At 40.7% G+C, this 12,688-nt stretch overlaps 1 protein-coding gene across 1 annotated transcript in view; it reads right to left on the bottom strand.

Annotated features, from left to right (window-relative positions):
- The window catches only part of LOC132998374 (CUB and sushi domain-containing protein 1-like), a 297,197-nt gene extending 290,638 nt beyond the window's left edge, over nt 1–6,559 (bottom strand). Inside the window, exon 1 of the mRNA XM_061067984.1 lies at nt 6,351–6,559. Coding sequence (XP_060923967.1) covers nt 6,351–6,355 — 5 coding nt within the window. The 5' untranslated portion in view covers nt 6,356–6,559. The remainder of the gene's footprint in view (nt 1–6,350) is intronic.
- Between the last annotated feature and the right edge of the window lie 6,129 nt (nt 6,560–12,688).

Here is a 12,688-nt window from a genome sequence, read left to right as displayed (position 1 = left end):
ACGAGCCATAAGAATGTCAATGGCTCGCCTTTGCTGTGGCCCATGACCTGACTCCGTAATAGTTCGCTGTCTGGTTCTGAGAAACTCAATTAAAGTAGAACGAAATCCAGCAGCACCTTCAAATAGAACATCCTTTTTTCATGTATCTAACTGTACAGGAAGACTGACCAAAGCTGGAGCTAAAATCAAATGGGACCAAGAAGCCATCAAATCCAGGCCCATTCGTACAAACAATAAATCAATGAGAATTGTCACATTTTGACAGAGGGTTTCTTATTTACCAAGCGCACTAGCCTTACATGTTAATTTGTCAATCAGGCAGTTCAAAAACAGTATCATATGTTCTGAGACCATTGCAACTGTTAAAAGCAGCAATGTAAAACGCTACACTGCACCAGCCCGGATTTAAAAAAGAATAAAAGAAGGGAAGCTTAAAGCAGCTGTTAAAGCTCTGTTCATCTTTTAAGATGTGTTGAAATTCATACATTTTTCCCAACTTAAGTCTTTTACATTTAAAAAATTCTTTCAGCTGTGTGTTTCATCTTTTACTTGACGTGATAAAAGTGGCATTTAGTTTTGATTATAGTATTTATTTATAATCCCACCAGTTCAAAGTGAAAACTAACAATTCATATAACTGCATTATACTTTCTTTGATTTGTCAGCTGTGGACTACATAGAGAAATTGATGTATATTTCTAAATATATTAGGTCCACGAGAGGGGTTCATGGCTTTAACATTGTGTTTGTCATTTTGAGACTGTTTGAAACAACTGATGCCGTCATTCCTCTTGACAGGACAGATTCACATCTGTGGCACCACATGTGCTCTCAGTGAAATTCATCATCATTCTGGAACCTGCATGCCTCTATAGTTACAGTGATGTCTTACATGACATGGAAGCCCCACTTCTCTTCATCTGCCCTGTCTTCTAACACACCCACTAACAGCATGACAAGGGCTCTCCAGTGCAGATATGTCATCTACTGCCAATGACTCCCACCACAGCAATCTCAGCCAAAAACTGCTTTTTGACCTCTGAAATCAAACAATAGATCTTTTTGAATAAAATAGCTTTGAACCACACACTCCTCCTGATCCCCATATCCCCTGCAGGCTTGAGTGATGGCTGTGAAAAGTTATATACCCTCTGTAGTGATGTACAACAGAGCTGGGCTGGAATTGTAGATAAATGCAACAGATTCAAAGGGGGAGCAGGTCAAAAACTTACAATATGTAACTTAGACGTCTAGGGGTCTCTCCGTCACAACAATGACAAAATACCTAGTTTGATTAACTTTTGAAGCTGCTTGGGAACATTGGATCGTTGTTTTCACCACCATTTCCTGTCCTATAATCTTCTTGGGTGGCTGGGTTCGCTCACTCGCTTGCACTTTAATGGGAGAGCTTTGGCAACAAAAATACGGAGCAAATGGCTATGAATAATCGTGTACCATTACAAGTGGTCAATACAAAAAAAAACTGCCGACTGCCTTACTGGCTAGCAGTGTGATTTTCCTTCCTCAAACGTTGTTTGCACAGTAAGTTAAAGGTACAGTGTGTAGAATTTAGTGACATCTAGTGGTGGAGTTGCACGTTGCAGCTGAATCCCCCTCCCCTCAACCTCCCCATCCTAACATAAAAGAGCCTTTAGTCGTCATAAAAACTCAAAAGGTGTTTAGTTTATCCAGTTTGGACGACTGTAAAAAACATGGCGGCCTCCATAGAATGGACCTGCTCCCGAGGTAAAAATATATTGTTTGAATAAAGGGCCCATTCTAGGGTAAAGACAACAACAAGTCGTACAAATTTGGGTGATTACACATCTAAATTATATCACGAATGCCAATAGATCCCTTTTACCTAAAACTTACACACTGAACCTTTAAAGCAGGGTTCCACGGGTTAAACGAATAAGTCGCCACATAAAGTCAATTAAGATAAATGTCCTGTCACCTTAAATAAACATGTGGATTTCTCTGGGTTCGAGCTTTGTTTGAAACACTTTGGATAATGTACAGAAATCAATAAAATATTTATCACAGGTCTAGTCATTTGTAGGCATTTTAAAGAAGTATTGTTACAAATGATATCTTAAAAAGTAAAAAAGTATCTAACAGCTCCATCTTATCTGCAGTGTGTTTGAAAAACAAGCAAAGTTAGAATTTTGGCAAAACTGTCTGTAAACCCACGTCTGTACCTCTCTGACTGCTAACACTGATTTTTGTATGAGAGAAGCTTTGCAGTGAGGGAAATAAATATTTTCACACTGTTGACATCATTCATCAGAGTGAGTGGGACGGAGTGGAGCTACCACTGCTGAGGCACAGCTGGGGCTGGGAAGAAGAGGCCACAGATGCCGGATCAGCCTTTCTTCTATGTATTAGATTGCAGCGTTCCGCGCACACACACACGGTCCGAGGGCAGTTGGAGTTCTGGCTGCGAAAGAAAGATATATCCTTCCTCTTCAGAGCTCTTCTTTGTGAACAAAGAGAAGGCAGTGAGCTCCTCTCGGCTTCATCCCACTGACCATGTGGGCAGTCTGATGGGTTCATATCAGCAAGTCTTATACTCTCCTTTAGCCACAAGCTGAGAGGAGGAGAGAGTTTGAGGTCAACAAGCTGACCACTGCTCTGGTGGAGCTCAGACCAAGAACAGACAGCAGCAGGATAACCCGAGTTGGCTCTTATGTGGACAGGATGAAATGTTTTGTGGAAAAACAAAAGTTAGACTCCAATAAGCGTAGACGGGATGGTGGGTGTGATTCAGCAGCTACTGGCGCTCAGCTGCAGCTGGAGAAAGCTTTGCAAGCTGGGCCGAGACTTTTCCAGCAGTGACACAAACCAGGGAAACCCCAAGGGCACAGAAGAATGCTGGCCAGTGATCTCAATTCAGCACTATGCTGCCTGTCCTCAGTAATGTCCACACCATTCAGATAAGTGCTAACATCAACACAGGAGCTGAGCTGAGGAGAGAATGAGCCCGCACCTCCAAGCTTACTCACTTGATCCAAATGACATTGGGAATGGGTTCACTGCAAGAGCTCACTGCACTTAAGGCCAGGAGCTCTGTAAGCAGCTAATGCACCATTCTCCTAGTGATCCTTTACGTGTGAGGGCTTGTAAGCGACACAGAATTTGAAATACTCCCGGTATGTCTGGCTCTCTGTGGGATAATGTGAGTGCCAAATAACTCCAGAGCCAATTAACGCCAGTGACAGAGCCTGGAAGGAGGCTGCGACTGTCAGATCTCACTACATCACCTTCCATTGCAGGTACATTAACATTTTGTTTTTGATTAATGTATGAATTGTAAGTTCATTAATATATCAGCAACTAGTTCTCACATCCACTTAAAAAGAGCCCTGTCCACTCCTGCATCCCTGAAACGTCTCTCACATGAACACAGAGCTGGATACTTGGTGTGTTCCAATAACAGCACTTATTTGTCAGGACATCTGGCCTCTCTGAGAACAACACAGGTGAGTCAGCGGTACACTTCAATTTCCTGTCGCCGAACGCCTTTGCTGTAGTTCTAGACATTGTCGGATATTTCTAGAGCAGCTGTGGTGTGGCTTTGTGCAGTGCCTGCAGACAGCACACTCTGGTGGCTCCACTTTCTCAGCAGAAACATGCTTTGATACAAAGAACACACAGGGTCAGCACGGAGAGAGCCACGGTGCAGTGCCTGACAAGCCACTGTCGCCACTGTCGTGCTGTCCTCTGCTGAAGGTGTTATACAATGAGGTCTTATGTGTGAGCAGATGCAGGCAAGTGCACTGGACAAACACAAGAAAGTCATTCAAAGCTCGACTGAGAAATCCAAGAAACTCCAGTCTGTTTGTGAGAGAAGCTTCATGTGTTTACTGCAGACATGTAGTTGAACTGCATGTCTGATCTTAAACTGACCACAAGAGAGATAGAATTTTGTTGAAATATTAAAGATAGAAGAGGAAAAATAAGAAAAATGACAAACAAATGAAAGCAAACAGAAAGATGATCAGTATAAAAGGAAGATTTAAACAAATATTCCAAAGATCAGTCATGGTTTTTAATTTATTCGGGGATTTGAGCTGTATTTTCATATGTTAACATAATATATTCAATCTGATTTCCCAGACTTGACCTTTTCAAAGATATTTGGGAAATTAACATGGTGAGGGATGTATTAAATCTGTGTTTTGAAGGAGTCGTATGAGCTGGCCTATCTCGTGAGATAATCACAACACAGTTCAGTGAATCAAATCATTAACATAAACCCAAACAAAACCCTCTAAGTACCGTCGGCTTGCTGTGGCTCTAAAGCAACAGGCAGGATAAAGCAGGTGAGATCATAAACAACAGCGTCACTAAATCTCTCCTGAAAGCCGGATCAAATTATGCCTGATTTAAGAAGCACCACTCTGAACTATAAACTAAGGTGATTTAGGGATGAGTTTGGGGATTTCTCTTTACACAAAAACATTTATGAGTAGCATTGCGTGCATCAAACTAATCTGTAAATCACACCAAAAAAATACCTTCTGAAGCAATTGGCAATTTGTATGAATTTTACAAAGTGAAGATATATTAAATACAAAAAATAAAATATACATACATTCTTATTATTTGTCCATTATATCACTTTAGCTACTAGCTTTAGTAGTAGATAATGTTTACTACAGTCTTGGTCTTGCAAAGAAGCAAACAATAATTGTAATGGGGATATACTTCATGTAAACCTCCACAGAGACCTTCTCAGTGTATAGTCTGCCATCTACACTATTCTTTTGTGTGCTAGAAAAAAGAAAATAAAACAGATTCATGTTGCTCTACAGAAACAACAACCCACTGTTATCCGTAACTGCACCAGTATCCTCCAACCCTACTTGGTGCATTCAGTTCCCAGTTTGCCAGCTCGGTAGACAATGTTCTCTCTGCAACAACAGAACCAACTCACCAAGTAGGAAGCCTCTCAATTCATCAGTGACATTCATTTTCCAAAAAAGTAAAGATTGAAATATATTTTTTTAAATGTTTATTTAATATGTTTCCTTGATCAAATATTGCTTAATTATTGTTTCCTCTGTATAATGCCAATAATCGGATCTATAGGCCTGGGTGCACTCTCTATTTACTGTTTGTCCTTTTGTGATTCAACATGTGTGATTTCCAAAGACCTCATTTTGATATGCACAACTTATATTATATGCAATATTGAAAGCAATGCCTGTTATGATATTGTTTAATATGTGTCTTTATGTTCTACAAAGCAGTAAAATGTTCACAGTCTTTTCATTCTATATGTTGTGGCACTTGTGATTCTTCACAGGCCAAAGTCCCTGTAGCCTGAATTTCAGTGTTGAACAGCACTTGATAAGCAAAGACATTAAACCTAATTTCTGTTGAAGATAAGAATAAATATTGTACAGTTTAAATTAGAATAATACATCCTCCAACATCATTCATACAACCTGAGTGGTTGATAATTCTCATGTGAACATTCTCATACGATAAGTCCAGGCGACACTTTGCGTGTCTGGAATCAAAGAATAAATAAACAAACAGACATGTGTATCATTTATGTTCAGGTCCACGGCTGTAAATTTCCATTTTATCTGTGTCATTGAGTCGACCAACCACAGTAGGAGAAAAAGAGAGAGAGAGAAAGAAAGAAAGAAAGACTGTGTGTTGTGCATGAAATCCAGGACTGTACTACTGTACACAGCTCATGAATATTGTTTGGTAAAACTGGTTTATAATTGCCTGAATCCTTAGACGGTGTTATCTTAGATGAGTTATTTTTATATCTTTGCTTCTTTGCCGATGTGAAGTTTTCTTTCTTAACTGTCATATATTTTATTTATGTATTTCCAAGAAAATGACTCTGATAAACTGTTATTAGCACAGGCAATGCTTTAAGCGAAGAAAACCAAAAAAAGCCTTTTTTGTTTTTGTTAAGTTAAGTAGAGGATGAAAAATTCTGTTATAACCATTACAATGTCAACGCATCAGCTTTAAATCTCAGTTTATTTTATCCAACAACATTTGTCCAACTATCATGCACCATGAATATATCCTTTTTTTTTAACTATTCATCCAATCTGACAGAAACTCTACTCATGTTGAAGCCGACACTGTTCTTCGGCTGACTGTGTCATTTCCCATCTAAATGGAATAAGTATTCAAAAGCTCAGATGTCAACTGTTGTCTAAATGTCAAGTTTTTGTTTATAGGTGGGGGGAGAGTAGAGTAGTGAAAAGGGTGAAAGTCTGAGAGGTTTGAAGAGAGAGAGAGAGAGAAGACAGAGATCAGAGCAGCAGACGAGCAGGCAAGACGATCTGACTGTAAATGAAAGAATGATAACTGACCTCATTTTCAGGTTGCCAGGCGATGGTTGTCCATCGTAAACTGCTACAATATCAAAGTCTTCCTCCAGTGCCAGCGTGACGAAGGATAGCTGGATCCGGTTCCTCTCCCCTGTTATTATCAGCCACGTACAGTTGGCATAGTTGGGATAGCCGTGGGGGAAACCAGGCGACTCTATGGAGCCATTCAGGCCTTGGACTACGCCACCACAAGATTCAGCTGGAAGAGAGAGATGAAACAATATCATATTAGTATGCGACTAACTCAAATATGTATCCTGCATTTCATCATAGAACAGCAGTCAGATGTAAAATCACGTCTGCCTTGTGTATGACAGATTTCCAGGACTTCAAAGATACAGATTTATCATGTTCGGCCTGTAGCCTCGTAACGTTTGTCAAAATCTGTACAGACTTGAGGACTAGAAACAGAGTGAAAATGTAGATTCAATACCACTGTGCAGAAAGGGATTCATACATTTTTAAAACCTTTGGAAATAATGCAATGAATTGTGTAATTAAAATAAAACACTGGGCCGATAGATTTAGATACACGTTCTGTGCCAAGCCAAGTGAGTAACAAGCCCCTGTACTTGCAGGATCTCCACCATAATGCAACACATGGCTCACCGCCTCCCCCGACACTGAAGCGCATGTCATGTAAAGCTTTTAATGCAAAGTGCCTGAATATGAGTACGTACTGTATACATTTAGATTTCACGGCTCTAACCCTTTAATCCGACAGTGTTAGGGCAGCGATGCACTGATCTCAAACCACAAATAACCTCCCATGACACATTCATACGAATTCACGCATGCACAGAATATTGTATGGTGTTGTTTTAACAGTGTGCACCATGTGTTCACATGGCTCACTCATTAAAATATCATGCCATAAAACACACAATAATTAAAGCATGCAGACAAGAGAGTTTACACAATCCCCAGACTGTCCTCCCTTCACACTGAATACACACAGAGCCTATAACTTTAACGTCAACTCACACACATCAACCAACAGCAAAAAAAACGCGTTTCTTAAATACAATTACAATAACGTGTAGCACACAAACTGTTAAACTTAAGGTTTCTACAAAATCTATGCTGTGGTTAAAGTGTAATTATCATGAAATTAAAACCACTTGTTTTAAAGTAAGAGAAATCAAATGGTCGTACCATAAAAATGTCTCTGCTAAAAACCTGTGAGAGCTTCAAAGGGTAAGTGCTTATATGCCTCTTGCACCACCTTTGCTTTTATCTGTGCTATTTGAGCAGTACTTTTGGCATCCGATATCCGAGTGCCGGCCGCTGCTGAATACTTATAACCACGTACGAGCATACCTCACAGGAGTTGCACAAACACACAGAGGAACAGGCAATAGAGCTGACCGGGTTTTGAAGAATTTATGAATAGCCGGAAAACAAGGACAGTAAAGTAGTAATTAAGCAGTTAAAGCTGCCGAAAGCTGCACTAATGTGTAACAAATCTGTGGAAAGGTACATGGCTAACTGACAGTTAATAGGCAGAAAAAAAAACAACAAGAACCAGAGGAGAGCACAAAAAAGGCTAAAACCTAATAAGAGCTGGTGAAGAAGGCCAATGTAAGCGAATGCAAAACAAAGCTGAGAAAATTGGAAACAAGGATGTAAGCATTAATTGACACAAGTTCAATTATGGCGAAAGAAGCGATGAAGAAATAATGATGAAAAGGTTTTTATGGATCAAAAACAGCATGCGACTTTCAGTCTTCACAGTTTGCTCAGCTGCATCAAAGGCAACAGTGGAATATGACGTGGGAAAAAGTGAAGCCAAGAGAAAAAGAAAATGAAACGCAATCAGGCTTTAAGGATCCTCCACTGTGGCACAGGGCTGTGCCTCAAGTCTCCTCCCCTCCTCATCCCTCATTTACAAACTCCACACTCACTCCACATAAACTCTCTTCACTTCTCTCCTCCATCTTTCATCTTGTGCTACTCGCTCCTCGAGAAACACTTTATACAGTTTACTCCTACATCTACTGGTCTATGCAAGGCACGTTGTGCACAGTGTGTGATTGCGTTGTGTGTTTGTGGCAAAGATGAAAGCCAGCAGTAATTGTTTCTCAGATGGCGATGGCGTTTGATTTATTAACCTTATATCGCCGAGAACACTCTCTCTTACACACGCACAGAAACGTGTCGTACACTCCAAAGACAACTACCTGCTAGGTCATAATCCAGTCCCTCAATGGGTGTGTGAGTGTTGTATGGGGGTGTTTGTATGTGTGTGTCCGTTTTTGTGCTTTTTGGGGGGTATTCAACCATAAAAAATCACTTCTAGTTTATAATTGCATGATTACTTGTAACTTGTACATCCAGGATATCACACTTAACTTTGTCATATGACATGGCTCGGGGGGGATTTCTTCCTGTTGTTGCCAGGTAATAAACATTGATACATAACATCTCAACTTCACACGTCAAAGTCTCAAAGAAAAACCATGAATGTGTCTTTTAGGAATGAAGCTGTGATAGATCATAGAGAAAAACGAGAGAAGCAAATTGGTGATGTATTAATTTAGAAAAACTAAAACCAAGTAACTGCTGCCATCGGAGCCATTCGGCTACAGGAGCACTTTAATTTGTTTTTCGTTTGCAGTAAAAAACAACGTTATTGTCAGATGTAACAAGCAATTGATTTCCACTGTCAAGGAGAAATATCCTTATTGAGGAAGGGAGGAATTTATAGTTTAGAAAGAGAAGTATGTGGGTGGGGGGGCTGACCACAAGCTGAAGAGACCAAATTAGAGCATTCTCAGCATAATTGCACAGTTTTCCACATATAGATACACACAAACAGCAAAACACGCTCACGAACATTTAGAAGACTAATTACCACTGCTTGCGCTCAGCACCCACTTTGCTTTGCTGACACATGTTCAGCAAATTGCTGAGTTAAGGGATATGAAATTCCCACCTAGCCTTGACCGCAGAATATCCCTGAGTGAGAGTGGTTGCGTGTGTGTGTGCTGACTCTGTTTTCTTCCCTATTGCATTTACAGGTTGACTTTTCAAGAATCCCCCCCTCCAAAAAAAATTCAGAGGATTTCTCTCTTTCCTTTTTTTTTTTTTAGCTTAATGTGCTAAAATATTGAGTAGACTGCCTCTATTTTCAGACACAACACTGCGAGCTAGAGGGGCTTCAGTGATTTTCAGTGTCACATCTTTTCTAGTTAGATGGTCCTGTGTATATCTTCCTGTTTCCCCTTCACTGACTCCGGAGCAGGGCTTCACCGTGTCTAGGAAAACTCAGGCCCAGGGAGTTTGACGCTTTAAACCTCAGGAAACCCAAACTCGAAAAGGAACACACAACTTCACTTCCGTGACAGTCACCAATGTGTTGATGTGAAACACCTCCACAGCCACGACTGTAGCTAAAAGCAGCCATGATCTCAATATTTTCATAGCAATAATAAATGTAATGACTGTGTGTGATGCGACCGGGGTCACTCGCAGTGAGGAAGTATCTATTAACAATTACGGCCTGACAGTGTGCTTCCTCTTAATTCTAGGAAGCTTAGTGTTTTGGTTTTGAGGCCAGCAGCATGTTAATTCACTGTCAGGGCTCTCATTATGTCCTGTCTGGCTGCAGCAGGCAGCTGTTTCCAGCAAAATGCTTTAAAACCCATTGCACCAAGTGACAGGCAGACAGGGTTAGTGACTAGCTGGCAAGTGTAGTGGATTTAACAGCCTGATATTTCCCACACAAGTTGGTGGAGAGAAAAGGCTGAGCTAAAAGAGAGGTTTTATATTCCCCAGGTGGACGGAAGCTTGGCTTTAAATAAATCGGTGTTTCCGTCTGCATAATTCAGAAATAGACACTTTCACTTAAGTTGTTAAATCGTGAAAAGTTTTTTTATCAACTTTCTGTTGCCCCCAGGTGACATAAAACTATTGATTGGAACAGGGAACTGCAAAAACAGTGCACTCTCAGTGATGACCTCAGGCTGTCATAGTTATCAAAAGTCCTTTAAAAGCAACGTGGTCAAGGTTTCGATCAGAACAATTGGACGAAGGTCTTGTGTTAAAGCTGGTTAGGATGGCAATCAGGAAAAAGAGAACACAACACTTGAAGGTTGGTGGACAGCATATACCTATCTATCTAGCAATGTCAAAGGAAGGGGGGAAAAAAATCCCCCCGTTATTGAATCGTCTCCTGAGTAAAAGGTTCTCGCTTGGACCCACCCTTCACCAAGTTTCAATACATTTTGAGAAAAACAAACCATAACATTGGTGAAGGTAATAATGAGGCACTCGAGCTCTTCCAAGACAAAACATAAAGGATTAAAGCCCATGTGAGAACTCAAAAATGGAAGTAGTAGTGTTGTTATCTTATTTCAAAATGTTGCGTAACTGTCGCTGTTTGCATCTCTACACAAAACGTTTAAATGGGCAAAAGCTAATAGTGAATGGGAACTTCCAAGACTTGAGGTTTGTTTCTGCATTGTGGGATGGTTCTTATCCAAACTAGTCATAACAGGGCCTGGGAGCTGACAGTACTTCACAGTAAACAAGCCCCACATGTGTCACTCGTGTCACTGTCTTAGGTTTATGTCATTCTAAACCTTTGACCCTAAAGTGGCCAATATGCAACCTCTTACATTCCGTGACTGTGCCGACACATTTCGTAATGAGCTGTTGTTGAGGCAGCGTTGTGCACTGCATTTGCCATCGCTTCATAAAACTGCTCTAAGTGCTTTGGCATCACAGGACTGACAGCAGCTCCCAAACCCCCAAACAAACAGGCTTGGGCTGCTCCACTGAGACTGTTGAGGCAAATACAAATAATGGAATGACAGAATTCCAGCCCGTGCCCGTGAGCAAGTGTGTTTGCAGAGACGGTATTATCCGCACTGAAGAATACATCACTCATGATTTGTGAAACATTTTGAGAGGTGTGTTATGTGCAACTTCACAGGCCAACGATGTACTCTCAATTTATTCTTTTTTTCCTTAAGTTTGTTAAATATTTGGTTTCAGCAATTTGTTTCGGTTTGAATCCTCTCCTTTCATTCTGTTCAGCACGTGAAGCTGTTGAGTTGGAGGTTGAAGAATGATTGATTACAGAGGCAGAGTGGTGGCTCCCCTCAGAAAGTCAAGCTGTTGTGTTTTTCAAAGCCAGAATGATGAAAAATGAAGAGAACGTGTTATGATACACACACACACACACACACACACACACACACAGACATACGCACATGTAAATATGAGTACGAACACTAGTGAGCAGTTCCCTTCCTGCCTCGCACTTTATCCTTATTTTGGTCGGCTTCTGTCTTTTATCGTGTCTCTCTTCCTTACACGGACACACGGACACACTCGTACACACAAACACACAAACACACCATCAATCCCATCTATCTCCGCTATCTCCAGACAGCATCCCCTTCTCCTTGCTGACAATGCTTGGGATTTACTTTGGAAATGGCCTTGATTCTCTCTGTGTATCTCTTCGTGTGTGTGTGTGTGTGTGTGTGTGTGTGTGTGTGTGTGTGTGTGTGTGTGTGTGTGTGTGTGTGTGTGTGTGTGTGTGTGTGTGTGTGTGTCACAGGGCGTATGATACATGTTTCTCCTCCATTCCTGTGGTTGTCATGGTGACCTGTGACTGTGAATGCCCTGTCCTTACCACCAGTTTAGCCCGTCACCTTCACTGTAGATTGAATTGACAGTTTAGACTCATTTTAATTTGCATCTAATTTACATCTTATTTACAATAATTTACATCTGACTAGTTTAATAATCTTGTATTTGACAAACAGGCTCTTTAATCTATTCCTGTATGATAAAAGGCACGGAAGACTTTACATCATTGTTTAATAAAAGTTTTCACCTCGGCACAAGTAAACTTTTCACTGAGTACCAGTCTTCACTTAAGGGTAACAGTTTCTCTTAACTGGTTAAAAAGCTCGACAGTTTTTGCCGACTTTTATTCACATTAAAAAAACAGAGTGAAACAAGTTGCGCTGACCATCTATTCAGAGTCGTGATAGGGGCAAAAAGTTGAAAATTGAGTAATTTAGTGTTGAAAGTAATTGCTTTCACAGGAAAACTCAGACCTTTTTAGGACAGTTAACTAGACGGACGTTCATAAAATTTCCGAAGACCTGCTCTTATCCCTGCTGAGCAGCAGCTAAATGGCCTAAACGCTTCAATCTAACTGCAGTCCCATTTACTTAAACTGTTTGACAGTGGGCTGACAGAGCGCGAGGAACGGCGATACAGAGAAAGACAGACAGAGAGAGGTTGCGGTATTTGTTCTTTCTGTGATAAATATAGGCGGTGAGTGGGTGGAATAAAAACAA

The sequence above is a fragment of the Limanda limanda genome, chromosome 3, assembly GCF_963576545.1.
Source record: "Limanda limanda chromosome 3, fLimLim1.1, whole genome shotgun sequence".
In the NCBI taxonomy this organism is placed as follows: Eukaryota; Metazoa; Chordata; class Actinopteri; order Pleuronectiformes; family Pleuronectidae; genus Limanda; species Limanda limanda.
Note: the sequence above shows the minus strand (reverse complement) of the source record. Positions and strands in the feature narration are given on the sequence as shown.